At 51.0% G+C, this 27,508-nt stretch overlaps 12 protein-coding genes across 12 annotated transcripts; 8 read left to right on the top strand and 4 right to left on the bottom strand.

Moving 5' to 3' along the window:
* The first annotated feature begins 1,290 nt into the window (after window positions 1–1,290).
* BDW70DRAFT_110404 (plasma-membrane proton-efflux P-type ATPase) lies at window positions 1,291–4,899 on the top strand. The gene is made up of 3 exons (XM_073734520.1): window positions 1,291–1,949; window positions 2,013–2,236; window positions 2,306–4,899. The coding sequence occupies exons 1-3, from the start codon at window positions 1,550–1,552 to the stop codon at window positions 4,652–4,654; spliced, it is 2,973 nt and encodes a 990-aa protein (XP_073599248.1). The 5' UTR covers window positions 1,291–1,549; the 3' UTR covers window positions 4,655–4,899.
* A 1,423-nt stretch (window positions 4,900–6,322) lies between these two features.
* On the top strand, window positions 6,323–7,539 carry BDW70DRAFT_157085 (putative pectin methylesterase; the record flags this gene model as incomplete). The annotated part of the gene is made up of 2 exons (XM_073740288.1): window positions 6,323–6,937; window positions 6,985–7,539. 2 exons carry the CDS (start codon window positions 6,323–6,325, stop codon window positions 7,537–7,539), a joined length of 1,170 nt encoding a protein of 389 aa, XP_073599247.1.
* Window positions 7,540–7,599: 60 nt separating this feature from the next.
* BDW70DRAFT_157084 (uncharacterized protein) lies at window positions 7,600–8,076 on the bottom strand (the record flags this gene model as incomplete). Its single annotated transcript, XM_073740287.1, has 1 exon — window positions 7,600–8,076. The coding sequence occupies one exon, from the start codon at window positions 8,074–8,076 to the stop codon at window positions 7,600–7,602; it is 477 nt and encodes a 158-aa protein (XP_073599246.1).
* Window positions 8,077–8,306: 230 nt separating this feature from the next.
* On the bottom strand, window positions 8,307–10,069 carry BDW70DRAFT_130052 (transcription elongation factor DST1). Its single transcript, XM_073735738.1, has 2 exons — window positions 9,931–10,069; window positions 8,307–9,562 (listed from the first exon to the last, which is right to left on the bottom strand). Exon 2 carries the CDS (start codon window positions 9,521–9,523, stop codon window positions 8,609–8,611), a length of 915 nt encoding a protein of 304 aa, XP_073599245.1. The 5' UTR covers window positions 9,524–9,562; window positions 9,931–10,069; the 3' UTR covers window positions 8,307–8,608.
* Window positions 10,070–10,196: 127 nt separating this feature from the next.
* BDW70DRAFT_130051 (GTPase-activating protein RNA1) lies at window positions 10,197–12,048 on the bottom strand. The gene has a single exon (XM_073735737.1). The coding sequence runs from the start codon at window positions 11,889–11,891 to the stop codon at window positions 10,629–10,631; it is 1,263 nt and encodes a 420-aa protein (XP_073599244.1). The 5' UTR covers window positions 11,892–12,048; the 3' UTR covers window positions 10,197–10,628.
* Window positions 12,049–12,215: 167 nt separating this feature from the next.
* Window positions 12,216–12,888, top strand: BDW70DRAFT_130050 (copper metallochaperone COX17). Its single transcript, XM_073735736.1, has 3 exons — window positions 12,216–12,327; window positions 12,407–12,465; window positions 12,521–12,888. The coding sequence occupies exons 1-3, from the start codon at window positions 12,300–12,302 to the stop codon at window positions 12,659–12,661; spliced, it is 228 nt and encodes a 75-aa protein (XP_073599243.1). The 5' UTR covers window positions 12,216–12,299; the 3' UTR covers window positions 12,662–12,888.
* On the bottom strand, window positions 12,881–15,023 carry BDW70DRAFT_130048 (dolichyl-P-Glc:Man(9)GlcNAc(2)-PP-dolichol alpha-1,3-glucosyltransferase ALG6). The gene is made up of 3 exons (XM_073735735.1): window positions 14,685–15,023; window positions 14,459–14,621; window positions 12,881–14,403 (listed from the first exon to the last, which is right to left on the bottom strand). Exons 1-3 carry the CDS (start codon window positions 14,923–14,925, stop codon window positions 13,032–13,034), a joined length of 1,776 nt encoding a protein of 591 aa, XP_073599242.1. The 5' UTR covers window positions 14,926–15,023; the 3' UTR covers window positions 12,881–13,031.
* Window positions 15,024–15,547: 524 nt separating this feature from the next.
* BDW70DRAFT_110284 (putative nucleolin protein Nsr1) lies at window positions 15,548–17,893 on the top strand. Its single transcript, XM_073734517.1, has one exon. The coding sequence runs from the start codon at window positions 15,773–15,775 to the stop codon at window positions 17,369–17,371; it is 1,599 nt and encodes a 532-aa protein (XP_073599241.1). The 5' UTR covers window positions 15,548–15,772; the 3' UTR covers window positions 17,372–17,893.
* Window positions 17,769–19,760, top strand: BDW70DRAFT_110309 (uncharacterized protein). The gene is made up of 3 exons (XM_073734519.1): window positions 17,769–18,115; window positions 18,182–18,380; window positions 18,520–19,760. The coding sequence occupies exons 2-3, from the start codon at window positions 18,260–18,262 to the stop codon at window positions 19,716–19,718; spliced, it is 1,320 nt and encodes a 439-aa protein (XP_073599240.1). The 5' UTR covers window positions 17,769–18,115; window positions 18,182–18,259; the 3' UTR covers window positions 19,719–19,760.
* A 399-nt stretch (window positions 19,761–20,159) lies between these two features.
* BDW70DRAFT_110291 (tubulin gamma complex associated family protein) lies at window positions 20,160–23,741 on the top strand. Its single transcript, XM_073734518.1, has 2 exons — window positions 20,160–21,754; window positions 21,803–23,741. The coding sequence occupies exons 1-2, from the start codon at window positions 20,548–20,550 to the stop codon at window positions 23,584–23,586; spliced, it is 2,991 nt and encodes a 996-aa protein (XP_073599239.1). The 5' UTR covers window positions 20,160–20,547; the 3' UTR covers window positions 23,587–23,741.
* Window positions 23,742–24,015: 274 nt separating this feature from the next.
* BDW70DRAFT_157076 (WKF domain-containing protein) lies at window positions 24,016–25,239 on the top strand (the record flags this gene model as incomplete). Its single annotated transcript, XM_073740286.1, has 1 exon — window positions 24,016–25,239. One exon carries the CDS (start codon window positions 24,016–24,018, stop codon window positions 25,237–25,239), a length of 1,224 nt encoding a protein of 407 aa, XP_073599238.1.
* Window positions 25,240–25,570: 331 nt separating this feature from the next.
* Window positions 25,571–27,272, top strand: prs2 (proteasome core particle subunit alpha 1). The gene is made up of 5 exons (XM_073735734.1): window positions 25,571–25,709; window positions 25,772–25,834; window positions 25,937–26,031; window positions 26,081–26,293; window positions 26,341–27,272. The coding sequence occupies exons 1-5, from the start codon at window positions 25,703–25,705 to the stop codon at window positions 26,725–26,727; spliced, it is 765 nt and encodes a 254-aa protein (XP_073599237.1). The 5' UTR covers window positions 25,571–25,702; the 3' UTR covers window positions 26,728–27,272.
* Window positions 27,273–27,508: the final 236 nt, after the last annotated feature.

The following is a 27,508-nucleotide window of genomic DNA, read 5'->3' as shown; positions in this document are numbered from 1 at the left end:
ACAGAGACATGCTAATCTCGATCCTCTCTGAAGATTTAGGGTTCTCTAAAGGGGAATGTTTTGCCAATCGTAACTACGGTGTATACTCCGTCCGCCGCATCCTATGACTTCATTGCCTCCGTGGTTCAAATCCACGACCCGTGGAGGTTTCGGTGACAACAATACGGAGTAGACGATGATCTTGGGGAAACGGAATGTCAAATTCAAGAGCCACGGCGAGGAAATGGTGAGACAGGGTGACCGAATAATGATTGACAGTAGGGTCAATAGTGTTTCTTGTCATTGTCTTGTCCAAAGTCAGTCGCCTCGTTTCTGGTCGCAAAACGCAGTTTCACTCGGCATCGAGCGAGTCGCAGACTCGCAATTATGATCGTATAATTCTCAAGGTGTTTAGTGATATTACTATTATGTGCACTCTCGTCGTTTCCTGCGCGTGGCCAGACCAGAAAATCGCGCATAGAAAAAAAAAGAGCGCTGCACTAAGAAGACTATAGGGCGGCCCGCTCGCGGCAAAAAGGGCTCTGGATGCGGTATGAATGGACGTATCGTATCGAACCTCCAATTCCGGCCTTTCTCCCCCAGGACTCCCCGTGGAGATGCTCGTTTATCCCGTATTTTTACCGACCATGACAACTCGATTGACAAGTATGACATACTTCAGCCCCAGGGAAGGCAACGGGAAGAGGCGGAAAATTCTCTTGAACCCGGGTCGTCGGGATTGCCCGCAGGATCACTGATTTTTTTTTATTTGCCTCATCGTAGGGCGGCGTACCAAAGCTGGACGAATAGTCATCTTCGTCTCAAGCTGGACTCTTGAGTCTGGAGAGTGTCTGGGAGCCGGAGAAGGAGGGGGGCAAACTCGGCACGCGTCTGCCGGTCATTGACGCCAAGTGACGATGGAGAAGGCAGGAGGGATTACCCCATCTAGGATCACGACAAGAAGAGCGACCGGCGAGAGGTGCCGTATCATTGTGCCAGCCAGAGGCATCCACCGTCAACAAAGGGAAAGAGGAGAGTTTTTCCAGCTTTGAAGCTAAACTGTTTTCGGCCTGAGTGGCCCACATGGGTCGGACTACGAGTCCACGGACAAGACAACAGGGCGGCGTAATGATGCGTGCCGTTAAGCGGTGGTGTGAGTGTGCGTGGAAGAGGGCAGGGAGTCAGGGACAGGACCTGAGATCAGTGGCTCACTAGTTCCGGCCGCGCTAGTCCTGTTCCGTCTAGCGCCCCTCAATAAAACTGGAAAAATAAAACCAGAAACAAAAATTCGAAAAAAGAAAAGAAAAAAAAAGTGGGCTTACGCACAGGGAAAGTTGCCCGCCCGTTGGAGCTTCAGGACGTGTTTGCGTGGTGGTCCCGTGAAATCCATACTCCCCCCCTCAGTATTAAAGCGTCCATTCTCCCTGCCCTTCTCGCTGTTCCTCCCCTCCCTCTTTCTCTCTTTCTCTTTTCTTCTTATAGGATTGTCCGACTCTTGCCATTCCTGCCATTGATCGTTTGCGTCTGCTCTCATCGTTTGGATCGTGAGGCTTTGTGAGCCGAAGCAACAATGGCGGAGCGGAAGATTTCCTATGCTGCCGACGTCGAGAATGGTGACCATTCTCGTCCCACTGATATGAACGATAGCGCTGGCCTTGACGAATATGGCGCTCTCAACCGCTACATCTCGACCGCTCGCGACAACCGTCGTGGATCGACCTCTAGTGCTGGTGCTCTTAGCATGAAGCAGAAGAAGAAGCCCTGGTACAAGTTCTGGGCCAAGGCTGGTGGTGAGAATGGCGAGGAGGGCTTCGTTGCTCCTGAAGACTGGCTCGAGACCGATCTCAACGGTCTTCCTTCCAGCCAGATCGAGCCTCGCCGCAAGCGTGGTGGCTGGAACGAGTTGACCACCGAGAAGACCAACTTCTTCGTCCAGTTCATTGGTTACTTCCGTGGTCCTATTCTTTATGGTGAGTAGCCCGGTCTGCCGGTTTTCCATGTGAATTGTTCTAACTGAAACCGCTTCCATCTAGTTATGGAATTGGCTGTTCTCCTTGCTGCTGGTCTTCGTGACTGGATTGATCTCGGTGTTATTATCGGTATTCTTATGCTCAACGCTGTCGTCGGTTGGTACCAGGAAAAGCAGGCTGCCGACGTTGTCGCTAGTCTGAAGGGTGACATTGCCATGAAGGCTGTTGTCAAGCGTGATGGTCAGGAGCAGGAGATCCTTGCTCGTGAACTTGTTACTGGTGATATCGTGAGTTGCCCAATTCGTCCTTTTCCCCTATTATACTGGCCCCTTGCTAAACTGCCATCGCCTAATTAGGTCGTCATTGAGGAAGGTACTATCGTGCCCGCCGATGTTCGCCTCATCTGCGACTACGACAAGCCCGAGACCTACGAGACCTACAAGGAATACCTCGCCACTGCCAACGATGACACCCTTAAAGAGAACGATGATGATGACGACGACCATGGCATTGAGGCGCGCCTTGGTGTTTCACTCGTTGCCGTCGACCAGTCCGCCATCACTGGTGAATCTCTCGCTGTCGACAAGTACATGGCTGACACCTGCTACTACACCACTGGTTGCAAGCGTGGAAAGGCCTACGCCATCGTTACTGCTACGGCTAAGCACTCTTTTGTTGGTAAGACCGCTGCTCTCGTTCAGGGCGCTCAGGACCAGGGTCACTTCAAGGCTGTCATGGACAACATCGGTACCTCCCTGCTTGTTCTGGTCATGTTCTGGATCCTCGCTGCCTGGATTGGTGGTTTCTACCGTCACCTGAAGATCGCCACTCCCGAGCACTCTGACAACACTCTCCTTCACTGGACTTTGATTCTTCTTATTATCGGTGTCCCCGTCGGTCTTCCCGTTGTCACAACCACCACCCTCGCTGTCGGTGCTGCTTATCTTGCCGAGCAGAAGGCCATTGTCCAGAAGCTCACTGCTATCGAGTCTCTTGCTGGTGTCGACATTCTCTGCTCTGATAAGACCGGTACCCTTACCGCTAACCAGCTCTCTATCCGTGAGCCCTACGTCAATGAAGGTGTGGATGTGAACTGGATGATGGCTGTTGCTGCCATTGCCTCCAACCACAACGTCAAGAACCTCGACCCCATCGACAAAGTTACGATCCTTACTCTTCGCCGCTACCCCAAGGCGCGTGAGATCCTTGCTCGGAACTGGGTTACCGAGAAGTACACTCCTTTCGATCCTGTCTCTAAGCGTATTACTACCATCTGTACCTGCGACGGTGTCCGCTACACCTGTGCCAAGGGTGCCCCCAAGGCTATCCTTGCCATGTCTGAGTGCTCCCCGGAGGAGGCTCAGAAGTTCCGTGAGAAGGCTTCCGAGTTCGCTCGCCGTGGTTTCCGTTCTCTTGGTGTCGCCGTCCAGAAGGAGGGTGAGCCCTGGCAATTGCTCGGCATGTACCCCATGTTCGACCCCCCTCGTGAGGACACTGCCCACACCATTGCCGAAGCTCAGCATCTCGGTCTCTCCGTCAAGATGTTGACTGGTGATGCGCTTGCCATTGCCAAGGAAACTTGCAAGATGCTTGCTCTCAGCACTAAGGTTTACGACTCTGAGCGTCTTATCCACGGTGGTCTTGCTGGCTCTGCCCAGCACGACCTCGTTGAGAAGGCTGATGGTTTCGCCGAAGTTTTCCCCGAGCACAAGTACCAGGTCGTCGAGATGCTTCAGCAGCGTGGTCATTTGACTGCTATGACTGGTGACGGTGTTAACGATGCTCCTTCCCTTAAGAAGGCTGACTGTGGTATTGCTGTCGAGGGTTCCACTGAAGCCGCTCAGGCCGCTGCCGACATTGTCTTCCTCGCCCCCGGTCTTAGCACCATTGTTGATGCTATCAAGCTTGCCCGTCAGATCTTCCAGCGTATGAAGGCGTACATCCAGTACCGTATCGCTTTGTGTATCCACCTTGAGCTTTACCTCGTCACCTCCATGATCATCATCAACGAGACCATCAAGGCCGACCTTATTGTTTTCATTGCTCTGTTTGCTGACTTGGCCACCATCGCCGTCGCTTACGACAATGCTCACTTTGAGGCTCGTCCCGTCGAGTGGCAGTTGCCCAAGATCTGGGTTATCTCCGTCGTTCTTGGTGTTCTCCTTGCTGCTGGTACCTGGATCATGCGTGCTTCTCTCTTCCTTGAGAACGGTGGTATCATCCAGAACTTTGGTTCTCCTCAGCCCATGCTCTTCCTGGAAGTCTCCCTTACTGAGAACTGGCTCATCTTCGTCACCCGTGGTGGTAAGACCTGGCCCTCGTGGCAGCTGGTTGGTGCCATCTTCGTTGTCGATGTCCTCGCCACCCTCTTCTGTGTCTTCGGCTGGCTCGCCGGCGATTACGTTGAAACCAGCCCCCCTAGCCAGGCCACTTTCTCCACCAACAACGACACCGACATTGTCACCGTCGTTGTTATCTGGGCTTACTCGATTGGTGTCACAATCATCATTGCTGTGGTCTACTACCTCCTCACCATCATCCCTGCCCTTGACAACCTCGGCCGCAAGAACCGCTCTGTCGTTGACACCAAGGTCGAGAACCTGCTTAACCACCTCTCTAAGCTGGCTATCGAACACGAAGTTGATGCTAACGGCAAGTCACGATACACCCTTGGCGCTCGTGCTGAGCCTGAGGACGATGAGTAAACGCTTTCGCTCATCATTCTTTTCTAATTTCCTATCATCTGGATATCACTTGCTCATACATGCATAAGTCAGTTACCCTGGCTTTTTAACCCGTATTATAGACTTTTTTTCCTCCCTATTACCCTTGCTCTAAGTTGATAGAGTCAATTTTTTCTTCTTTACATGTATGTATGTGATTAATAGTGATAAATTTAGTGAATCAAGGGTTCAAGAATTACTTTCTATTGACATAGGATTTCAGAATTAGAAAGCCTCTCAACTGATAGCTTTCAGACTCAACTGTCTTTGGTATGGAGTTGGCAGACTCAGGAAGCCGTTGAAGTCTCCAGATCTAAAAACCTGCCTAGTTTGGCCCTCATCTCCGAGCCTGACGCTTGCAGCCTCGTCCTCGATTTGTGGAGGAAGTTCGCATGCGCACAGTGCGACGCTAAGGAATAGTGCAATTTCGTCCAGTGTATCCACAACCCACACAACCTTTCGGATTCCTCCTATGACGACTCGCCCCCTTTTGTTTGATTCGGATCGGCCTGGAGCAGCGGAGCCCCATCGTGAGCATCGTGTCCATCGCTCTGTTGCGTTGCTTGAGGCGCGCTGTAACTCGTCGGACTCTCACCGAGACTGGATTCGTACCTGTTCTCCGTACTTCTCCAGCTTTGTTTCAGGACTCCAGCCGCCAGCTTTCCGAGGCCAACCGCCTGTCGTGTGCTGCTTTAGCCGGTCAGCCTGCTTCAAGCTCCGCGGAGTGACTGACCTCTCTTCATTGGCGATTACTTTGCAGCTTCGCAGCTTCGCAGCTTCGTAGCTCGCTAGCTTGGTGGGCCATGGTTTGGAACTATTGATGACGAATGTTTGGGATGAGACGACTCGATGAGGATCGCATATCTGCAACGTGTATTAATACTCAATCATGACTTGCATCATAGCGAAAACTTGAAGTGGTGGTTATCGCGTTCGTCGTAGTCATAGATTCTGCTAATGGAAAAAGTAAATGAGATACGTACAAGCTCGAAGTGGACACTGAAAGGAGATGACTTTCATGGCCTGAGGCACCGATTTCTCGTTCTTGAACTTGGCCTCATGCTTGAATATTCTTATCTATTCTTATCGTTGAGATCCTCCTTGTCTGCACAGACGCCTTCAGCTTCAATATTACCATCCTGTGTAATGTATTCCAGCCCAGCCAGCTAGTTTATGGAGCGTTTCTCCGCTCCCCATCTTCATGACAACGGCTTTGTGTATATGCCATGTGTTTGGGGTTCAGTAAGTCCGTCTTCATGTACTCCGCACCGTGTTCTTGCTAATCCCTACAGGCGGGATCCAATTCTCCGTCTTGCTGTCCTTTGATTTTTCCGTCAACCCAGCTGGCTCATATTTCCGAGGATGGGCTGATTATATCCCTCCGTGGTAGCTGATGCCCTTTGTCATTGGAAGAAATCCTGAGCTCTAGTTGGCATATACAACTCCGGAGCTTCGTATGCTTGATTCAACTAAACAATGCTTAGGAGGCCAGTCAATTCCTCACCCGCGAAAACCTGCCGCTTCCCCCGCATTTCTCCCGGATTCATGGATGGAGATTTTCCGGGGACGGTAGCTAGCTATATGTATAAGAGCCATTGATGGCCATGGCATTGAGATGGTTTCATCCAAGCAATCAGTCCATATAGCACGATGCCGAAATTACGCTCTTGGGCTTCCCTGCTTCTCAATGTGCTCCTGGCCAGCGCAGCAGGCATCCCTTCGAGCCGCTATCGGAATTGCCAGAGATCGCGCAAAGCATGCCCCGAAGGCACTCTCGTTGTATCTGCATCCGACCCTAAGGCTGACTTTTCAACCGTCCAAGCCGCAATTGAGTCCCTGCCGCACGATAACAGCAGCCAGACGATCCTGATCCTAGCAGGGACATATACGGAACAAGTCAACGTCACCCGTCCTGGTCCAGTCACGCTGCTCGGCCAAACAGACCATGTCACCGACGCCTCCAAGAACCAGGTGACAATCAACTGGGCACAAGCCAACCATGACAGCACGGGCCAGAGTGTTGACAATGTTTTCGGGAGCGTCTTGACTGTCGCACCTACCCTGAACGCGAGTTACACTGGTTCTGGTCCCACGGGGTTCCCTGTACCTGAGGATACTCCCTTTGGCTCTGTCGACTTTCGCGCATACAACATTGATTTTACCAACACCTGGGCAGACTATTCAGACGGTCCGGCACATGCACTCAGCTTCAGCCGGGCTAATGGCGGGTTTTACTATTGCGGGTTCTATTCCTACCAGGATACTGTAGGTCTACCTAACCTCTTCCTTGCGAAATTAACTGACAATCGTAGGTCTACGTAGGCAAACTCGGCAACGCATACTTCCACAAGAGCATAATAGCCGGTCAAACTGACTTCATCTACGGGTTCGGCACAGCTTGGATTCAATCGTCTGATATCCTCCTCCGCAACTGTGGCGGCGGCATCACAGCCTGGAAGGGTACCAACACAACCTTCGAGAACAAATACGGCGTCTACATCGTCGACTCATCCGTGCGAGCCGCCAATGCCTCAATTGCCCCGGAAATCGTCGGTGCTTGCCCCCTCGGCAGGCCCTGGAATGAACTACACCGCTCCATCTTCGTTCGTTCCTATGAGGACGCTAGCATTGATCCTGAAGGGTACATCGATTGGGTCGTTGATGGTGTAAGCCGTCTGTCAAACAAGACTTTCATGGCCGAGTATCGCACCTTTGGGCCGGGGTTCAACGCCCCGGGTCGCGCCTCGACTAATGCATCAATTGTCTTGTCGGCCAAGGAATATGCGCCGTATGATTCTCCCGCGAAGGTCTTCTTGTCGCCGGACGGGAAGCCCAACAATATCGGCTGGATTGACTGGCACGCATAGCTAGCCATCAACTGTTAATACCGTACATAGCAACAGTAGCAACAACAGGCTCTTAAACTCTCAAGACAATCTCTTCAACTCCCCCTTTGCAGCCAAATAAGCCGCTCCCGTGTCCGCCCAAACCTCATAATTCCGAACTTTCACCTCCTTTATTTCCTCGTCCTCCACCAACCCAATCCGGTAAATAAACACCTCATCCCACCCTTCCTCGCTTTCTTTACTCACAAACCTCGCATGCCCCTTTAAACAAACAATCCCTGTCTCAAGATCAACAGCCCACTCCTTCTCGTCCTCGAACCGCATGCTCTCGATGCGCAGGTGCTCGTTGAGCAGGGTAAAGTACTCTTCTACCTGGTCGCGGCCGGTGAATGTGCGGCCCAGAAAGGGGGCGAGCTGTGGCAGGCCGTATTCGTGCACTGTGGGTGGTGGAATGGTGGTGAAAGTGTTTAGGAGGGTGGTGAGATCTGAGGACGTTGCGAAGGCGTCAAGGAGGGGATGAGTTGCGTGTGTTAAAGTGGCGCGCGAGTAATTTGGCATTATGCTTTTTTTTTCTTGTCGTGTCCTTCTTTTTTCTTTTTTTCCAAGTGGTACCGATTGGTATATGTTGGTTAGTGTTTGAAGAGGCATGAACCGAAGTCTCAGGTTATATCGTGTGGACTGGGATGACGTAGATATAGCAACATTAGATCGTACCTGGTCGTCTCTCCTGCCTTTGTGATAACCTCCCCTGCTCTGCCTACAGATTTCTGAGAAATGAAATTTACATCTGAATAGAAGCCTGAATCCCTGAGCTAGCATCCAACAGTCCGCTTTTACTACTTCCATTGTAGTGATAGCTTTGGAAAGGTAATGCAATCTTTCCTGGTGTCTACCAACCTAGCAAATGGCTCAAACTGAGCCGGACAATGATCATAATGAAGAACACAAAATCTGGTCGCGCAGCCGTTGCCCAAACCACCAGCAATGACTCCCTCCTTGAAATGACCCTTGAACTCCGCGCCTCCGTGATAATCCAGGACATATGGTGGGCAAACATAGAAAAGAAAAAGGTTGAATTGTAGAAGAAGGATTACTGGCGCCATGATTTTCCGCAATGCATGCATGTGCAAAACAGCGTCATCGGTTCGTCTGCACTGCGGGTCTGCGCTTCGGTATAGGTCACCTTGCGCTGTCCGCATTTGCCGCATTGCAAGCTTGTACTAATGCTGCGCTCTGCCTGGGCCACCATGGCCTTATCCATGTTCTCCTTTTGGATCTTTCGATCTTTCTCGCGCTGTTCGTCGGACCGGAGCTCCTCATGTGTCATTTTCACGAATCGTTCAGGGGTGACCTCGTTGCTTAAAACACGAACTCGAAGCGTTGGATTGGACTTGTTCTTTAGATTCTGGAATAGACTGCGGATCTTCGTACGGTAGGGTTCTTTCGTTTCTGGTCCGTAGGCATCGTATGCCGCCGCTTCGACTGCTGCGGCCTTTGATAGTACGGCCTTCGGCGGTTCCGTTGAGTGCAGGCAGAGTCCATCATACATGAGTCCGATACAGTTATCACGCGCTCGGTTGCCCGTCTGATTGATATCAATCCCATCCGCCTTCCACGTCCGCTTGTCTGGCGGCACGGCTAGCTTCGAGGCCTTGTCGGAAGGAGTCGCGCTGGCAGGTGAAGCAGTTCCGTTCTGAGGGGGGCGCGGCGAGGCACTTGATCGTTGACTAGCACCAGCCGAGCCACTCGCTTTCTGCTTATTGACCTCGTTCCGCCATTTGGAAACAATCTCACTCGATAAGCGTGCGACTTCTGGGGCTTTATGTTGCTTGAATTTGTTGACTATGATACCAACGCGAGTAGACCGCAGTAAGTCTTCCGAGGCCTTGACGCCTTGTTGTAATTCCTTCAACAGCGACACTATATTGGCGGGTGGTTCATTCTGAGTTGCAGCCTTCGTGAGAGCTTTGGCTTTCAATTCGATCTCTTTCGCGTCCAGCGCCATCGTTATGATGGTCAAAGAATGAGGTAATCTAACACAAAACTAGTTCAATTAGATGACGTCTAGCCAAGGACAGAGCGGGTGAATGGGCATATGTTGGAATCAAGGTGCATGAAGCATGGGAGCTTCGGCTGTGACAAAGCGCCAACAGACAGAAAGTGCGTAATAATGCTGAAAACAAACTCGTTTCTCATATCTGTGGTTTCCCCGCGATGGCTGCGCGAGCCCGGCAGTTCCTAGCCCGCACAAGACAGTAGCACGTGCTTGCTAAGCGTTGACTCTGGCATTCGAAAGGACCAAGAGCGGAATTCCGAGTTTGACAGGCTGAAATTCAAGGACCACAGGCTCTACAAACAACCATAAAGGACATGCGCTGGAGGTACGGCAGTAACATAAAACCACATACTCACACTCTTAGGCTGGGCGCAAAAGACTCGATACCCTGAAGCCGAAAGTGACAAGCGAAGTTTTCAGAAGCAAATAGTCGGTCGCGCTCGTCCTGTCGTACTATAATGCGCGATCCCACGGAGCAAGTCAGATGGTGGGAAAAAAAGACTTTGGAGTTGACGGAGTGGAAGTGACAAGATGGCGACAGAAGAAGAGCTCCGTCGTTGCCAAGACTCGAACTACCTAACCGGGACTAGCCAGGGTTTCCCCATACTATAGGTAGAAAATACACTCTATTTCTATGCACATTGGTTTATTGTCTTCTCAAAATTATATACATAACTTGGGGCTGATAACACGCTGTGTAGGGGCACAGATAGAAGGTTAAATGATTATGCAATATCCCATTTCATGAGAAAATGGGCGTACAGGACTGTTCAAGGCTTCATGGTGAGCCAAAGCAGAGCGATACAGGCACATAGTGCAGACGCTCTATTGGGTGCGTGGAAGACGGGATTTCGACGGCAAAATTGGGGCGGGCGTTTTTTGCAGGAAGTGTTTTTCCCGTGAGCCAAGTATAGGCGAGCTGGCGAGGCGAACTGTCCAACAGCAGGGCCACCCAGCATTCACATTCTGACGAGGTTAATGCCGCCGCAATTGGAAGTAAGGATGAAAGGGGCGCAGAGTTGTGCAATAAGCAGACGGGCTGCCCGGTTCTTGATTAGATACCGGTCTTTCCCAATGCCTCGGCAAGCTTGTCGACGTCATTATCCTGCGCTTGAGCAACCTTCTCGTTCTCCGCAATTTCAGCATCTTTGACAACCTTTTCGGCCTTTTGTTCCTCTTCCTCCTCCTCTTCTTCCTCTTCCTCTTCTTCTTCCTCCTCTTCATCCTCACTCTCTAGTTCGTCAAGTTCGTCAATGCCCCACATATCCTCAGGGTCATCATCCTTGCCGTGTTCTTCTTTGCGAGACTCCAATAATTCGCTAAGCTCGGTCACATTTACATCCTCCTCCTGGAACTTGTTTCCGTTCAGCTCAATGCGACGCAGGGCCGGAAGTGCCGTCTTGGCAGCATGCAAGAACTGCTTGACACCCTCTGCTGAAATATCGTTGTACTGCAAGCGAAGAATCTCAACCTTTTGGTTCTTGGCCTTGGCAAGGGCTTGAGCAAGCTTTATACCTCCGCGAGCAGAAAGCAAGCAGTCACCGACACCGAGTTCGCGGAGGGATGGCCATCCACCGACCACACCAGCAAGAGCGGTAGATCCGGTGATAGTGAAGGTGTTATCCTGCAGGTCGAGAACCTCGAGAGCGCTAGCGTGAGAAAGACCCTCCTTCAGCAGGTGAGAGATACCTTCTTGACGGATTCCGTTCTGAGTCATCTTCACCGACCGAATACCAGCCGCATGAGCTTTGTACGCGTGCGCCCAAGCCGCCATACTGCCATTTTCCAAGCGGTTGCGCCCACAGACAATGCTCTCCAGCAGAGGAACTTCCTTTCCACCACTACGCGCCTCCTCCTTGCGCTGCGCAAGCTCAGTAAGAGCCTTGGCGATGTTTGACCCCGCTTCGGGGCCCATGCCATTGTTGTTCAGGACTAGATGGCGGAGAGGGATGTGGCGAGAAAGGAAGTCGACAAGGGGTTTCTGGGTGTTCGCGCCGAAAGCATTATCGGAAAGGTTTATTGTGTGAAGGGTTGGAATTTCAAGGAGCGCATTAAGGAGGAAGGTGAGGGCGTCAGGGATTTCACTAAGCAAACGGGAGGTGAAGATATCGGCGAGCTCAGCCACCTCGAGGCTCTTTTGTGTAGAGAGGACGGCGGCGAGACGTTCGGACGCTGGAACACCCAAGGTGTTTCCTCCGAGGCGAACTTCAGTGTAGTCGGTGCTCTCGAGTAAAGGTTGAATATGGGCCTCGATATCCGCGGCCGAGTCCAACTTCAGGCCCTTGCCCTCGAGCGAGAAGATCTTTGGAGGGGCCATGGTGGGGTAACTTTTCGAGAGGTGGAAATGAGTCGCAAATATAAATGAATGAAAGAGAAGGAAACGGGAATCCTTAAGACTATCAATAATAAATCTCAATAGTCGCAAGCGAATCAATAGGTTTAGAGAGTGTGGTTGAAAAAGAAGGCTTGTTGATGGGGGAGAAGAACTGTCCGAAGCCACAGCAACAATCGGATCAAAAAACTAATGTGAATAAGGGGAACTCCCGACGCCGCTCCGGTTGCCGGTAAAGCCCATCTCCGCAGTTTTTCGCCCGGAGCATGAATTGTTCGCATTATTAATAAGCAAGCACGCCTTCGTTTGAGAAAAGCTTCAAAAACACAATCGGAATCCCTTCTGACTTCTCGCTATTCGCTATCGTTGGCTATAATACAGTATATCTGCACAATGTCGTGGCTCTTTGGTTCATCCAGCGGTAAGCCGATCTCCTTCCTGCGATATCCCGGCCTTGCCGCTTGTCGATGCACTTTAAGTTGCTAATGGTCTGACCTCAGTTTCGGCTGAAAAGACTCCCATTCCCGTTGCAAACGAAGCTCCGGCAGAAAAGCCCAAGGTTCGTTCACCGAGGCGACATGACAACTATCGCCCCGAAGCTAATATCGCAATAGCCGTGTTGCGTTTGCAAAACTGAGAAGACAGCTCGAGATGATTGCATGCTCTTCTCCAAATCCGATGACCCGACGCAAGAGTGCAAGTCAATGATTGAGCAATACAAGGCCTGCATGGCTGGGTACGGCTTCAAGGTCTAGGTTGTATCCTTTACGGAGGGAAGCGACGCTCTTCGTGCGAGGAAGTCCATGGCAGTTATGTTTGTATATTAGAGTTGCGGGGATACCTTCGGCATACAATAGATTGGAGGTGAGCCTCAGCGGCATCAGCTTGGTGTTACGGTCATGGGTTTCATGGGCTTTTTCTGGTTTAAATGTACATTACTTCGCATCTCATTGATCTGGTAGCAATAATCTTCTCCCGCTCATATGTCTGTTAACTAAGTTTGCAGTAGAACGGGGAAATAGACGAATAAAAGGATGTTCTTTCAGGCGATTCTTGATATTGGGAAATGGGGTATCATCTTTCAAATGTGCGCTGAGTTTTATTCTATACATGCCGGACCACGTTTCACTGGTTCTTCTTCCGAGCATCCTCCACTTTAAGATCGATCCGAAGGGATACGCTGACCAACTTCCACAAACACCAGAGGTATGAAATCCCAAAGCCACCAGCGCCAATGAGAACATTGAGAACAACCCATAGATCTGGCTTGCCCGGAGGAGGAGGAATGAAAGCCTCCAACACATGCCATCCCACCATTGCGAGATAGAACAAAGAATGTAATAGTCTTGTAAGACCATGAGGTTCAGTATCCGCTTCTACCTCCCCAACCGGCCTCTGGTGGCTGTAGATCTGCCACGATGTTGGGGGAAGGCCTAATAGATAAGCCCAGAGGCAGGTCACCACGAAATATGGCACTTGGAGGCCATCGCGCTTGAGAAGGGGATATAGAGTCCAGGAACCAAGGATGTTTGCCCAACCAACCCATGACCGGGTATCTTTATTGAGCCCTCCATCGCCAGCGATAAGTAGTGTCATGGGAAGTAACGGTAACAACACGCTCTTCTCATGCACCTGGAAAGAGAAAAGGAAAAAGCCCCAGCCGACAGTAGCAAAAGCGGGGAGCAGAATTGAAGCGCGCGGATGACGGAAGACAATGGCGCACGGTACCAAGATGGATGCTAGGGTAGCGCCAAGTGATACGCGCTTCAACAATTCAGGCTCGAAACGATGGAGTTTGTAGACTGTGTGAATGGCGCACCACGCATTCGCCACTTTGTCCTCGAAGAGACCTCGCGAGAATGGAAAAATCCTGTGGACTATCTGTGTCAATTGAAATAGAATCAGGTATAATGATGACCCATGGTCCAACCTGACGGGAAAAGCCTGGAGCAAAGGTGGCTCAGGGACCGGCTGTTTGCCAGCTTCGGTGCTAGTAGCCCCAAGTAACAGAGGAAGAAAGAGGGCGGTAAAGGAAGCAATGGTAACGAGAGCTATGCAGAGAAGCCGGACAAGCCGAATCCGCGGAAAGATGCAGATTCCAAGGAGGAATGCGAACATAACCGGAGCATAGTACAGAGCCATTTGCTTAAACCCAAGAGCCCCAACAAAGAAAATACACGCCCAAAGCATGCGTCCTGCCATAATGGCATCCAAAGACGCAACAAATAAGCCCAGCATGACAGTATTATACTGAAAGTGGCCGTGGTCGATAAGTATGGTTGCTGGCTGTAGAAGGATGGCGCTGAGTGCGATGGACGAGGACCATACGGGTACCGCTTGCATCCGGGTGTAACGTCGCAGGAAAGTGACAATAGCCGGGATATATACGAGGTACTCAGACACAATCACCGTTGCACGCATGAAAACTTTCAAAAGAGGGCCCTCAGTTCCACGAGAGTCATCCAAGGCGAACAAAGTGGGATCGAAAACCGAGCCACTGCTTAAAAATTAAACTTCTGGTTAAGTCTGTAAATTGGCCAAATCCAACGTACATTTTTCCTAGCAGCCAGCTATGATACGCTGTCAATGGCGGATAATCAAGTCCCCAATACTGTAGGTCATAGGTATACCACTTCGACAGGGGCAGGTGAACGGTTATCTCCATCCAGTGACGCTGTGCTTCAAAGTCACCATACATTGGAGGGGTATTGAAGCCTTCGCATGATGAGCTCAAGTATACATACAAGAATTTATACAGCAACTCAATGGTATGCTTACCTGAATAACCCCACAGACTGACAGCCCAGCGAAACAGGCCCACTGTCATCAGTATGAGAGGAAGAACGAGCCATTGGGACACCCCAGCCCGAGCTCCCCATAAAAATGATACTAAGGGAAACGCAGGCGCAGCTTTCCCCTCCCCTGCGTCTATTGTGAGTGAGTTGTTCGAGCCGGCGAAGAGCGCGGCGGGCTTTCTCTTCTTGCGCGGGCGATAGGATGAGGGGACTGAGGGTGCCATATTGAGTGATAATAATCAGTGGTCTTCCATTGACTGCAGACCTGCTATATAATGAGGAACAACAATTGGAGAGGAAACGAGGCCAGGGTAGGGACAGCCTATATGGTGTATGTGAGCAAACTGGAGTTTCAACAGGGCGGACTGTTGTTGGTCGAAAGAACCATCTCGGAGGTCCCCACTTTCTCTCAGCATAGGCTCCTAGGCTAGACCTAGTGTAGTAAGCGGTATGCATATCTCTGCTAGCCTTCGAGTTTTTTTTTTACTTATCAGAGAAGCTGTTTCTCAAAAGCTCCCAAATTTTTTTTCCCCCTTTCCTTCATCACCTAGCAACTCCCTAAATTTCTCACCAAGGAAAAAAGTTTCGACTTATTCTTCTGGCTATATCACTCTGATTTGATCTTCCCTATTTCATATACTTCTACTGACGTGGGAGCGCAAGCTGTATCTTACCAGATACACTTCAACAGAGACCTTGTTTGTGGGCTTTTCACACTGAGGGCTGTGGGCTGTAGCATCTATTTGTGGGATCTTACCATCTTCTTGTGGGTTTCATATCATAGACAGTTGCATATCTCCTGTCCGTTTCTGTGGGCTTGAACATTGTCCGTTGTGGGTTACTTGTGGGCGTCCGCGTAAGTCTCTTTTGAGATCTACTTCCAGTCGTGCTTAGTCACTTCTGGACATTGAACACCGTGGGATTTTCAAATCGGGTGATTGAGTACTAGAGGGCTTGCCGCACTTTGTTCTTTATTTTTTCTCTTTTCGGAAAACAATCAGGTAAGTCTTGCCCTTGGCGTCGGCCACTCATGTTGCACCTTTCTAACCGTTCTACCTCACTATAGTCAATATGTCTAAGACCAAGTCTGTTGTCAAGAAGGGCGCTGAGAGTGCTGGAAAGCTTGCCGACAAGGCCTTGAGCAAGGTCAAGGATGCCGGTATCACCAAGGCTACCCAGTCTCCCAAGGCCAAGAGCAAGCAGATTGCTCGAGAGGTCGCTTCCAAGGAGAAGAAGTCTAAGAGCAAGAAGAAGGAGCCTACTCCTAGCAGCAGCTCCGAGTCCGAATCTGAGTCTGATTCCAGCTCTAGCGAAAGCGAGAGCGAGGATGAGAAGCCGGTCAAGAAGGAGGTGAAGAAGGACACCAAGAAGGAAGCTAAGAAGGCTGAATCATCTTCCGAGTCCGAATCTGAGTCTGATTCCGGGTCCGAGTCCGACTCAAGCGACAGCGACGAGGAGATGAAGGATGCCTCCAGCAGCGAGAGTGACAGCGAGAGCGAGAGTGAGGAGGAGAAGAAACCCGCTAAATCGGCTAAGGCTGAACCCAAGGGTGCTAAAAAGGCCGAGTCTAGCGAGTCAGAGTCTTCTGACTCCTCCGATTCTGATTCCGACGATGAATCGTCTGAGGAAGAGGAGGTCCCCAAGGCTAAGGGTAAGGCTGCTGAGTCCAGCGACAGCGAGGACTCTGACTCTGAAAGCGAAGAGGAAGCCCCGGCCAAGGCTAAGACCGACGCCAAGGCCTCCAAGCAAGAGTCTGATTCTGACTCTGACAGCTCTGAGAGCTCTTCCGATTCTGATGAGGAGTCTGGTAGCTCTGAGTCCGAGTCTGAGGACAGCGACAAGCCCGCGGATTCTAAGAAGCGCAAGGCCGAGGAGGAGCCCGCTGCTGCTTCCAAGAAATCCAAGACTGAGGAGGGTGCCTCTGCCAACCTCTTTGTTGGCAACCTTTCCTGGAACGTCACCGAGGAGTGGCTTCACCAAGAGTTCGAACAGTTCGGCGAGCTGTCCGCACGTATTATGACCGAACGCGACACTGGCCGCTCCCGCGGATTTGGTTATGTTGAATTCACCAACGCTGCCGATGCTGCCAAGGCCTACGAGGCCATGAAGGAACACGAGATTGACGGCCGCAAGATCAACCTCGACTACGCCACCGGACGCCCCGCCAACAAGGACCAGGGCGGCTTCAAGGAACGCGCTCAAAACCGTGCCCGCTCTTTTGGCGACCAGACCAGCCCCGAGAGCGACACCCTCTTTGTTGGCAACCTGCCTTTTAGTGCCAACGAGGACTCCGTTCACGAGGTGTTCGGTCCCCAGGGAAATGTCCTTGGTATTCGTCTGCCGACTGACATGGAATCTGGTCGACCCAAGGGATTCGGTTACGTCCAGTACTCCTCCGTTGACGAGGCTCGCAAGGCTTACAATGAACTTCAAGGAGCCGAGATCGACGGCCGTCCGATCCGTTTGGACTTCAGCACCCCCCGTGCTAACAACAACGGTGGTGGCGGTGGCCGTGGTGGTTTTGGTGGCCGCGGTGGTCGTGGAGGTCCTCGTGGTGGAGGCCGCGGTGGCCGTGGTGGCTTCGGTGGACGCGGCGGTGGTGCGGGGGGCGCCCCTAACCGTGCCAGGGGTGGCATTCCTGAGTTCAAGGGCACTAAGATGACCTTTTAGATATGTTGTTGCGTCTGTATTCTTTTCGCTGGGTTTTGATTTCAAGGGTCTCACGGTAATGCTGTACTTTATTAGGTAATCCGGCAAAAGTTCTGCTTTGACTAGGTTAACGGTGTCATGAGATAGACTCAATGAATTTTATCAAGGGTGTCGCAATGTCTCTAATAATTCTTCGTATCTCGAATACTAGCTTCGCCTTCTGATCTCTGATTGTTTTTTTCTTAGTGGTAAAGCCAGGAATCAGGGCAGTCTTGGCGTTCTTTTTTGAGTTTGGTCCTTTGAGGTCCGCAATTCCCCACTGAACTTATCTGATCTGTCCCGACTTCCCACCCCCGTAGGTCCTTTTCGAATTTCACACGCTGTGGACCTTCTATTTCGCCATTGTCTTGTCTCTATATATCTCGTTAGTCGCGTGCTTGTATCGCAGTTGGACCGTCTCTCACTGGTCGTTTGTCGATCGCTGATGCGGGCAGGTGGTTGAGGATAAGTCAGCTGTCATCGATCCGATGATTCATCGACCCCATCCATTCTCTTAGACTCACAGCATCAGCAATCAGGCATCCTCAAGCTTGCCTTCCATCTTCAGGTTGCTGTAAAACTCAGTTTTATACTGTTCTTCTTTGCCAGACGACTCGTTGGTTGAGGTATATCCGGCGATCATCTAGAAGTTCGCGTCGCTTTCTCCACGAACCCCACCACCATTGTTTGGCTTGACCGCTGCTCCTGGACAGGTTGAACCACCAGGTATAATCGGGCCCCTCTCCCTACCTGTGGTCTGACTACCTGCTGAGGTCTTATTCTTTTGCTTTTGTCCTGGTCTATCCTTTTGCGCTATCACCGCTACAAAATCGCCATTCATTTTTTTTATCGGTGACGAAATCTACAGCGATGCAGCCAAATCATTATGACCTTCTGGGTCGTCAGGTGCGGGGTGAGCCCCGGACAACTACCGGCCGGGTGACGCGGGATGCGCTTCAGTCACGCTCAGGCGTGCCTTTGCGATCGGAAGGTGAGTCCTTTCCTCAATGAATCATCCAGGAATCTACAGCCTGTTTGTTTGTCTATCGTCGCCCTACTTGTCTTATAGTCAGATAATCAGAAACATTACTACTGCGTTATCAGCATGTACTCACTCCAATACTATATAGATTCGTGGATCGAAGTATCCTCTCAGCCTTCATCCTCATCTCTGTCTTCAGCTGCAACCACCGATGACATAATTACTACCGGCCTCCGTGTCCAGCAAACAGAGCCTGATACCTACCATCGCCGGAGCCGCCGACGGCGTCTGCAGCGTCTGGCAGCCGTCACCACAGCGCAAGTCGAATATTCGTCCCATGAGCCCAGCAGTAGCCAAGATGAATATGAAGAGAGTGAAAGTGAATCGGATCGCGTTCTCACGAGTTCGAATGAAGATATTGCTCGTCCTCTGCCACATGCTGGAGATGTAGTCCCCTCCAGTGATGAGGATGACAGCTCTACAGCGCTTGGCATGCGTATAAGCTCATCTCCATTTGTTCCTCAACCAAACGTTTTCTCGCATCCTCCGGTTTCCGAAGGCCCTTCCTGGACTAGGTCTACCGAACGGCCGTACAGCGATGTATCTACCTCCAGTCGTCGAACCGCCATACGAAGAAACTCTCAAGCCGACACCCGTTCACCTCAACGGTCTTCGAATCAACAACATGGTCCCTACAATGTAATTTCACCCTCGTACCACGCAGACCATGATGCCGCGCTACGTGCGAGTCTATCAACCTTGCTTTCCTGTGCAGCCGCAGCTCGAGGACTTCCAAAGTGTGAATCACAACCTGCACAATCTGGAGCTCCTAGGGTGCAGCCAGCATCTTTCCGTTTGGTGTCAGAATCCGTGGCCATGGGTGACGAAGTCAACGAAGACGCCCCATCAGACATAGAAGTGCGCACTTCACCCCGTTCACAGCGACTCAAGCAGCCGCAACAGCCTGTCCCGTCATACTCACCACGAGAATCTTCTTCCACTCGGGAAAAGCGGCGAACGAGCGCTTCAAAAGACCGTGGGTCTAGCCATGCTGCCACCAAGAGGAGTCGGCGCTCGGCGACCACGGAGCCATCATCGGCAGTGATGACATGGGTTATCAGTGCTGGCGTTGTTGTCCTTTTCTCCGCAATCAGTTTCTCCGCGGGATATGTGCTTGGCCGTGAAGTCGGCAAACTGGAGACAAGCACTGGCATAGGATCCGTTTTTGGCGATGCTGGTGTACCAGGTAGCAGAGCATCAGCAGCCTGCGGTCAAGAAGCAGTCCGAGGCGGGTTGAAGCGCTTCCGATGGAGTCCTGGATCCACTGTATCCGGAGTAGTTGCCTAAAGGATGAGATAATGTGATTCATTCTAGGATATGCATATGTTCACGAGTAAGGATGAGATATCGAGGGCATTGATTGATGATGGGTCATGACTGATGAGGATTTTTTTTTCCCCCTTTGGATTCCCTACTGCTGCTTCGCCTTACATCCTCTTTTTCATATTTGTTCTCTGAGGGTTTCAAAACGCTTGTTGGATATGCTTTGAGGTCGCACCTCGTGCCTCGAGAAGCAAAAGTCTCTGATAGAGTCATCTTTGACTCTGTATATGAGGGTTGATTCCACTTTGCAACGGTTTGTGTTCATGCTTTTACCTTTGTATGTTTCTTTGATGCGTTCCTTGCGAGTTATACCCATCAACTGCAGTGGTCTCATTTAGTAACAAAGTTTGACAATACAACCTTTTAAGAAAAAAGAAAAAATCCTTAACAGAATTCCCTGTCTCAGAAGTACAACTTTCACTAATATATCTTGTACTCTCCCCAGTTGTTGTTCCATGTGAGGCTTGGCAGACGGATTGTCAAACCACCAAAACAATCCAAACGCGACAAACAACTCCATTTTCCCTTCCAGCTCGAGGACCATCGCGACGGATTGAACCGGCCTTTAGAGGAGTTTACATTTTGTTTTGGCATGATTTTGTGGAGTTCAGCAAATGCCCGGTCACGCCTGCGAATCAAAACCCCTCCGTCTCCCGTTGCTCTGACGCCCCACGTCCAGGTCGCGTCGTCCCGGAAGCGCCATCTGACTTGCTTTGACGGGTAATAGCTGAAAAGCACCAGGGATATCTGCCCAATTGTCGGAGTAATTGAGACCGGGGGAGGAGAAATAACAATGTCAAGTCGGCACCATGCACGTCCACGTCGCATCGATGACGCCCTTTCGCAGCTTGTCGACTCTCTCGCTCCCCCACTGCCTCCGTCCGCCATCACCGACGAATATTCGGACGACACCGAAGAAGCCCTAGCTGCAGCGGAGGAGCAATATCACCAACGCCTGCTCGACCATGCGTGGCGTACTATAGATAGCCACGCGAATTCAGCCGACAACCCAGCTGCACCGTCTGGGAATTTGGGTATTGGCCGCCGAGGAAGCCTAACGGGTGCAACAGGTGCAGAAAATATCAATAACGCGGCGGATTTGATTAAGCGGAAGCTGCTACGCGAAAATGAAAGTCCCGACAAGGCTGTCCGGTTCTCGAATCTCTATTCGCGTCTGTTGACGCAGCCTGTGCTGTCGCAGAAATGGGGAATACTGTATTTACTCTATCGACTATCAAGGACGGAGAACGCCGAGGGCTTTTCATATGACGATGAAAGGCCACGCAGTCCGCTGATGGACCAGTCCAAGTTACAAAGAATGCTTGTAAAGGAGCAAAGAACGGAGAGCAGGGTGGCGGCGAGTTCGGAGGATGATGGCCCAGCCGTTAGCTCATCAGCATCTCAGATGGCTGCGCGACTCGAACGGAAGACTTCACTGCGGCGAACAGAGGACAAGGAAAGGGAAAAGAATCGAGACGCGGAGCATGGATCTGCGCCGGAGCGGCTGCGCATGAGCCGTCAAAAGGAGCCCGCTGACGGACATGGAGAGGAACAGTATCAAGAGCAGGAAAGGATGACACAATGTGGTGAATCAGGGCTTTTGCGTGACTTGCCTTTCAACCTGCAGGGTCTGTCCTCATCCGATATGCAGTTCATGTCAACTTCTACACTCAAGTTACCTCCGACACTACCTCTTCCTATGGTGTCTCTCCTAAATACGCTAGCTGAGCCGTGTCTGCTATATCGCGGTCTTTCTGCTTTTGTTGAAAGCAGTGACGGAGGTCTCGTCAGTCAGAGTCTGCGGGCAGCTCTTTCGAATGAACTTCGTTCTTACCTAGGATTGGTAGCGACGCTCGAAGGTGAGATTCGCAGGGCACTGGCTGCGCCTGAAGAATCGCATGGTTCTAAAAGTGGTGTGACGTTGAAGAGATGCGTTGTCTGGACGCGAGATGCGACTATGGCGTTGCGTTTGATGAGTCTGATTGTTGAGGAGGCTCAGAGTGAGTGCATTCCATTCCTTCTGTTTCGACTGCTCTGACCTTCATCAGACAAGAAAGGAGGTCAATTAGTGTCCCTGATCCATGGCTTTTCCACATCACACGGAGATCCTTTTGTGTGTAATTTTGCAGAAAAACTTCTCACGCACGTAACGAGGCCGTTCTACGATATGTTGCGGCTCTGGATTTACGATGGCGAGCTCTCAGACCCGTACAAAGAGTTCTTCGTCGTGGAACCGGAGTTCAGGCCTAGTACAGATCCACGCCGCATTGCAACTAGTGTATGGGAAGACAAATACAAACTCGAAGACGATATGGTGCCCTCGATCATTACTAAGGAATTCGCTAAAAAAGTATTCCTTATTGGAAAGTCTCTTAACTTCATCCGATATGGCTGTGGTGATTCTGGGTGGGTGGAGGCGTACTCGAAGGAAGCCTCCAAAGAGCTGCGTTATGGTGACACGGCCAGTCTCGAGACCTCAATTGATGAAGCATATAAGACAACAATGGCACGATTAATCCACCTAATGGACGAAAAATTCAAGCTATTTGATCACCTTCATGCGCTAAAGAAGTATTTGCTGCTAGGCCAAGGCGACTTCATCGCTTTACTCATGGAATCATTGGCATCAAATCTTGATCGTCCCGCCAACTCACAATACCGTCACACGCTGACTGCACAGTTGGAACATGCCATCCGCGCTTCCAATGCGCAATATGACTCTCAAGATGTCCTTCGGCGTTTGGACGCCCGTATGCTCGAGCTCAGTCATGGCGAGATCGGTTGGGATTGTTTCACTCTTGAATATAAGATCGACGCACCAGTGGATGTGGTCATTACACCATGGGGCTCTACGCAATATCTCAAAGTCTTCAATTTCCTATGGCGCGTGAAGCGCGTGGAGTTCTCCTTGGGCAGCACATGGCGACGTTGCATGACTGGCGCCAGAGGGGTTCTGGGCAGCGTTGACGACAAAGTTGGCGCTGATTGGAAGCGTGCACGATGCGTCATTGCGGAGATGATTCATTTTGTCTGCCAATTACAGTACTATATCCTCTTCGAGGTAATTGAGTCCAGTTGGGATCAACTTCAGGCGTCTATTTCCAAGCCAGGATGTACGCTTGACGACCTAATAGAAGCTCATACCAAGTACCTCAACTCTATCACACACAAGGGCCTTCTAGGCTCCTCATCCTCAACAAAGACTACTGGCAAGCAGGAAGAGGGCTTCCTAGCTCAGCTACATCACATTCTAAAAATAATGCTGGCCTACAAGGACGCGGTTGACGGATTGTACTCGTTTTCTGTCGCAGAATTCACCCGACGGCAAGAGCTAAGCGCAAAGATTGAGACGCGCACTGCCCGGGGTCAGTGGGGAGTCTCAGAGCGCGACCTCCTTTCTTCCCGACATAGCCAGGCACAAAGGCTCGCCTCCGCATCCTCGTCATTTTCTATCACACCAAATGTCGGATCTGGAGCCGATGAAGTCGCTACGCCTTCTTCTCTTGCAAACCACGACCTCTCCGCGGACGACCATATGCTTCCATCCCTCCGAGCCCGCCTCCATGACCTCTCAGTGGAGTTTCGTTCACGGTTGAACGTCCTCCTCGGTGACCTCGCCTACCAGCCTGACGTAGATATGCGGTTTCTGGGTGTCGTCATGAACTTTAACGAAGTCTATGAGCCAGTGCGGAGGCGAAGAGCCACAGGCACTAGCTCTCGAGATAAAGAGCGGGAGCGGGAGCGAGCAAGGCGGAAAGTACCACCACAATCAGGAGGCACAGAGACGCAATCCCAAGCGAAGAAGGAAAAGAAGGATTCGACTGAGCAATAGCATACATGCTGTACATTTCTCGAAGCATGCGGTGAATAGTGTATTGATTTGCGGTTTCAATTGGAGTCATTGGAGCAAATCCAGCTAATAATGTCAAATTATGATTGTATGGTCCATTCAAGCATATATATGGTTGCTGTTAATGCATATTGTCTATGTGATCGATCTCTCTCTTCTGTAGTTCGTCTTGGTACATCTAGTCCGTTGCTCGTTAAGCTGCTCTTATCAGGTTTATCGATTACAGCACCGTATCTATTTAATCACGTGGAAAATTTCTCAACCATCCAAATAATTTCTAGAAAACATCGACAGCCACACCCACGCCCCCTCTCCGCCTTTGTTCTTCTTGAATCCTGTTTGTGGTTTTAAGAGCACGTGCGACTCGGAAAAGCTTCCTCCTAACACCCTTCTTACGGAAACAACTCCTCAATGGCCGAAGAGAAATCAAGCTCGAAGCGGCGCCGTTCCAAGAGCTCCAAATCCAAGCGCACTAAGGACGCCGAACCCGATGCCGACGCCGATGTAAACATGAAGACATTGGAACCAAAGCAAGAAGATGATAGCAAGGAAAACGCCGTAGAGAGGGGCGAGAGAGGCGCTGTCGCTGCTGAGAGGAAGCATCGCGATAACAAGAAGCGGAGGCTTGCTGAGCAGGATGAGCAAGCCCAGATACCTCTGAGCGATGAGAAGAAGGAGGAGGATAGGGGTGAGCCCAAGACAAAGAAGAAGAGAGTCTCGTTCTCTGCGGAGGCTAAGGTCAAGTCTCCGTCGCCGGTGGAGGGGGATGAGGAAGCAGAAGCGGATGACGAGAATGGGGACTCAAGCAAAAAGGAAAAGAAGAAGAAGAAGAAGAAGAATAAGGAGAAGGGGGAGGAAGTGAAAGGGGACATGGACTCAACGAGCACAAGGCAAAAATCGGGCGAGTCTTCTGTCCTCGCCTACCTCAGTCAGTACTACAACGACCGGTCCTCATGGAAGTTCCAGAAGATCCGCGAGATTCAACTCTTCAAACATATTTTATCGTTGGAGCATGTCCCTGCTACATATGATGCCGCTATACTTTCATATCTGAAGGGACTGAGGGGCGAGGCCGCCAAGCAACGATTACGGGAGTTGGCTCAAGCTGCTATCAAAGCGGATGTTGAGGAGTTGAAAGAAGTCTATGTGGACCTTTCTGAGAGACCAGTTGATGACCAGGAGCCGTCGCCTACGGAGAACTATAAAAAAGCCGTCTACGCTTTCCGGACGAAACTCACTGCAGGTGAATTAACGGACGACCTCGGCGAGGCCTTTGAGAAATTGAATGAGGAGATGCTGCAGAGGTTCCGAAAGAGGCGACGTGCTGAGATTGTCTATTTTGCGGTTGATGGAAAGGTCTTCACCATGTCGAATCTGAAAGCACCACCCCAGAAGGGCAAAAATGACGCCCCGAACCAGCAGGTGATCAAAAAGAAGAAGAACAGAACCGCTGTTGTTGAAATCTCGAGCAGCAGCGATAGTGACAGCGACAGCGATGACGAGAAGAAGAGCTCCACGGAACCAGAATATGTGAAGAAACAACCCGTTAAGAGGAAGAAGAAGAAGAAGACCCGGACTGCTGTCATAGAGTTTTCTAGCAGCAGCGAGAGCTCAAGTAGCGACAGCGACTCTTAGCTTTCGCCTTCGTCCCTGTCATGTCCGTACCAACCCGCTCTGCTTTTCATATTTCAACCACCATATTCACTGATAGATAGCCACTTGTTTGGATTCTGGAGTGTCAAAAGTTCTAATATCCTGATGGCATCACGGCGTTTCAGCATCACGACTTTGGAGCATAAGTTTGTTTTTCTAGTTGCGTGAGATAGACGATAGTATATATCACTTGAGGCATATATTTAAATCGAGAAGTACTTAATCTAGTTGATGTTGAGCGTGATGCACAAAGGTGAGGGAAGGCGGTGACGAGAGCTTGTGAGGCCAGAAGCTTGAGCTTCTGCCAGGCATCCTTTAGCACGCGTCCTCAGCTACAGCCGTTTTCCAATCTCAATCTTCTCTCTGCATCCGATCTAAACCTCGCTCTCTTCCTTCTCCATACCTCTTATCGTTTTCGCTAAGTACTATTCAGAATACCACAGTCATGTCTGGTATATCTCCAAAGCTTCTTGGGCAGACCGCCATGACTTCATCCGCGGCTGACGCTGAACAGGAAGCGCAGGTTACGATAGGCACATCACCATCTTCTCGGACCAGGGTCGTCTTTACCAAGTCGGTACGCATTCAGGACTTAGGCAGCGCCTTGCTTATCCCCGATCTGCCTCTCAAGCATGACTTCCAGCTATCTAGATCCCGCTAACAGATGTTCCCAACCTAGAATATGCATTCAAAGCTATCACTGCCGCGAACATTACCTCGATAGGCGTGAGGGGAAAGGACTGTGCCGTTGTGTTGTCCCAGAAAAAAGTTGCCGTACGTCGCCCGAGTCACTCCGATATAGGCCGTTCTGAACGAAGTCTAGGATAAACTGATCGACCCCTCGTCCGTCACGCATATTTTCAAGCTCTCTCCTTCAGTTGGATGTGTGATGACAGGGTCAATCGCCGATGCCAGAGCTTCCGTCGACCGTGCTCGTGGTGAGGCTGCTGAGTTCCGATACAAGTACGGTTACGAGATGCCATGCGATGTTCTTGCCAAACGTTTGGCCAACATCAACCAGGTTTACACACAGAGAGTGCGTTCGTTAGTCCAAGTTGCAGGCAAAAAACTAATATCATATAGGCATACATGCGCCCGCTCGGAGTTGCAATCACCCTGTGCTCTGTCGACTCAGAGAAAGGGCCACAACTGTACAAATGTGACCCAGCCGGATACTACGCTGGATACAAGGCCACTGCCTCGGGCCCGAAGCAGCAGGAGGCGCTCAACCACCTGGAGAAGAAGCTGAAGAACAAGGAGTATGCAGAGGGCAGCTGGGAGGAGGTAGTCGAGCTAGGGATTACGGCACTGAGCAGCGTGCTGAGCGTGGATTTCAAGAAGCATGAATTGGAAATTGGCATCGCCGGCGGTCCTCGAACAGACGGAAAGGAAGGCACAGATCCTCATTTCCGGGCACTGACGGAGGAGGAGATTGACGAACGGCTGCAAGCCATCGCCGAGAAGGACTAAGCCGCGAGCCGGCTCGGTATTAGCGGTAGACGTAAACGACTGTCAAGACGATACATTGATCGCATTCTGAATCTCGGGCTCATTCGATACGTAAATCTCTTTTGCTTTTTCTTCTCGTAGCCGGAATCACTGTTGAAGCTGGTGGCAATAGGAGTTCAAAGGGCAGGACATCCTGTCAAAAAGGATTGATATTGAGGCTTAATTGAAAAGATTGGATATACGATTCTACTGGCCCAGGGCATCTGCAAGTCGAACGGACCTGAAGCCGAACTGTTAACCTTGGACGGGGCGCAGCCAACTCAGTAATGCGCTTCCAGTTCTCTCAGGTCTCAGGTCTCAGTCTCACCGGTCTCACGATAGCACAACGGACTCTGGACTATGTCGGCAGGCTAGACGATTTGTAAAAGTCGCCACCGGATAACGCATCGACTAAGTATCAAGACGAGACGAGAGTGGGCTTATGAACCAAGGGATCAATCAGAGAAGCGAGCCTAAGGCTGCATCTGGTCCCTGTTCAGCTGGCATTGACTCTGTTGACTGTGGCTGAGCTCCGCCTGTGGGCTCGCTCCCCGTTCGTGCGTTCGCTTCGACTACCCTTCCAGAACTGCTCTGGCCCGACCGACCAATACTTGACCGTCGTTTCGAACCATCTGCTGGTTTATGCTTTCCGCTTCTTGACAGCCTGTGGCGAACGATACGAAACAACCGACGACCCCAGCTGGCCTGATCGTCTAGCCTCAGTTTAAGCTCTTGTTGTGACCTATTCCGAGATCTAGCCACG

Source organism: Aspergillus foveolatus (assembly GCF_047715535.1).
Source record: "Aspergillus foveolatus strain CBS 279.81 unplaced genomic scaffold BDW70scaffold_7, whole genome shotgun sequence".
In the NCBI taxonomy this organism is placed as follows: domain Eukaryota; kingdom Fungi; phylum Ascomycota; class Eurotiomycetes; order Eurotiales; family Aspergillaceae; genus Aspergillus; species Aspergillus foveolatus.
The sequence above is the reverse complement of the archived record's forward strand: the minus strand, read 5'-3'. Positions and strand labels throughout refer to the sequence as shown.

Bases quoted from the DNA above. Each gene is read 5' to 3' on its own strand.
- BDW70DRAFT_110404 (XM_073734520.1), top strand. From the start codon at position 1,550: ATGGCGGAGCGGAAGATTTCCTATGCTGCCGACGTCGAGAATGGTGAC. The intron at 1,950-2,012 runs GTGAGTAGCCCG...GCTTCCATCTAG, and splicing joins CCGTGGTCCTATTCTTTATG to TTATGGAATTGGCTGTTCTC. The intron at 2,237-2,305 runs GTGAGTTGCCCA...TCGCCTAATTAG, and splicing joins AACTTGTTACTGGTGATATC to GTCGTCATTGAGGAAGGTAC.
- BDW70DRAFT_130052 (XM_073735738.1), bottom strand. From the start codon at position 9,523: ATGGCGCTGGACGCGAAAGAGATCGAATTGAAAGCCAAAGCTCTCACG.
- BDW70DRAFT_130051 (XM_073735737.1), bottom strand. From the start codon at position 11,891: ATGGCCCCTCCAAAGATCTTCTCGCTCGAGGGCAAGGGCCTGAAGTTG.
- BDW70DRAFT_130050 (XM_073735736.1), top strand. From the start codon at position 12,300: ATGTCGTGGCTCTTTGGTTCATCCAGCG. The intron at 12,328-12,406 runs GTAAGCCGATCT...GTCTGACCTCAG, and splicing joins GCTCTTTGGTTCATCCAGCG to TTTCGGCTGAAAAGACTCCC. The intron at 12,466-12,520 runs GTTCGTTCACCG...ATATCGCAATAG, and splicing joins CTCCGGCAGAAAAGCCCAAG to CCGTGTTGCGTTTGCAAAAC.
- BDW70DRAFT_130048 (XM_073735735.1), bottom strand. From the start codon at position 14,925: ATGGCACCCTCAGTCCCCTCATCCTATCGCCCGCGCAAGAAGAGAAAG. The intron at 14,622-14,684 runs GTAAGCATACCA...CATCATGCGAAG, and splicing joins CAGTCTGTGGGGTTATTCAG to GCTTCAATACCCCTCCAATG. The intron at 14,404-14,458 runs GTACGTTGGATT...ATTTTTAAGCAG, and splicing joins AGCTGGCTGCTAGGAAAAAT to TGGCTCGGTTTTCGATCCCA.
- BDW70DRAFT_110284 (XM_073734517.1), top strand. From the start codon at position 15,773: ATGTCTAAGACCAAGTCTGTTGTCAAGAAGGGCGCTGAGAGTGCTGGA.
- BDW70DRAFT_110309 (XM_073734519.1), top strand. From the start codon at position 18,260: ATGCAGCCAAATCATTATGACCTTCTGGGTCGTCAGGTGCGGGGTGAG. The intron at 18,381-18,519 runs GTGAGTCCTTTC...AATACTATATAG, and splicing joins CGTGCCTTTGCGATCGGAAG to ATTCGTGGATCGAAGTATCC.
- BDW70DRAFT_110291 (XM_073734518.1), top strand. From the start codon at position 20,548: ATGTCAAGTCGGCACCATGCACGTCCACGTCGCATCGATGACGCCCTT. The intron at 21,755-21,802 runs GTGAGTGCATTC...GACCTTCATCAG, and splicing joins GATTGTTGAGGAGGCTCAGA to ACAAGAAAGGAGGTCAATTA.
- prs2 (XM_073735734.1), top strand. The intron at 26,032-26,080 runs GTACGTCGCCCG...AACGAAGTCTAG, and splicing joins TGTCCCAGAAAAAAGTTGCC to GATAAACTGATCGACCCCTC. The intron at 26,294-26,340 runs GTGCGTTCGTTA...AATATCATATAG, and splicing joins ACCAGGTTTACACACAGAGA to GCATACATGCGCCCGCTCGG.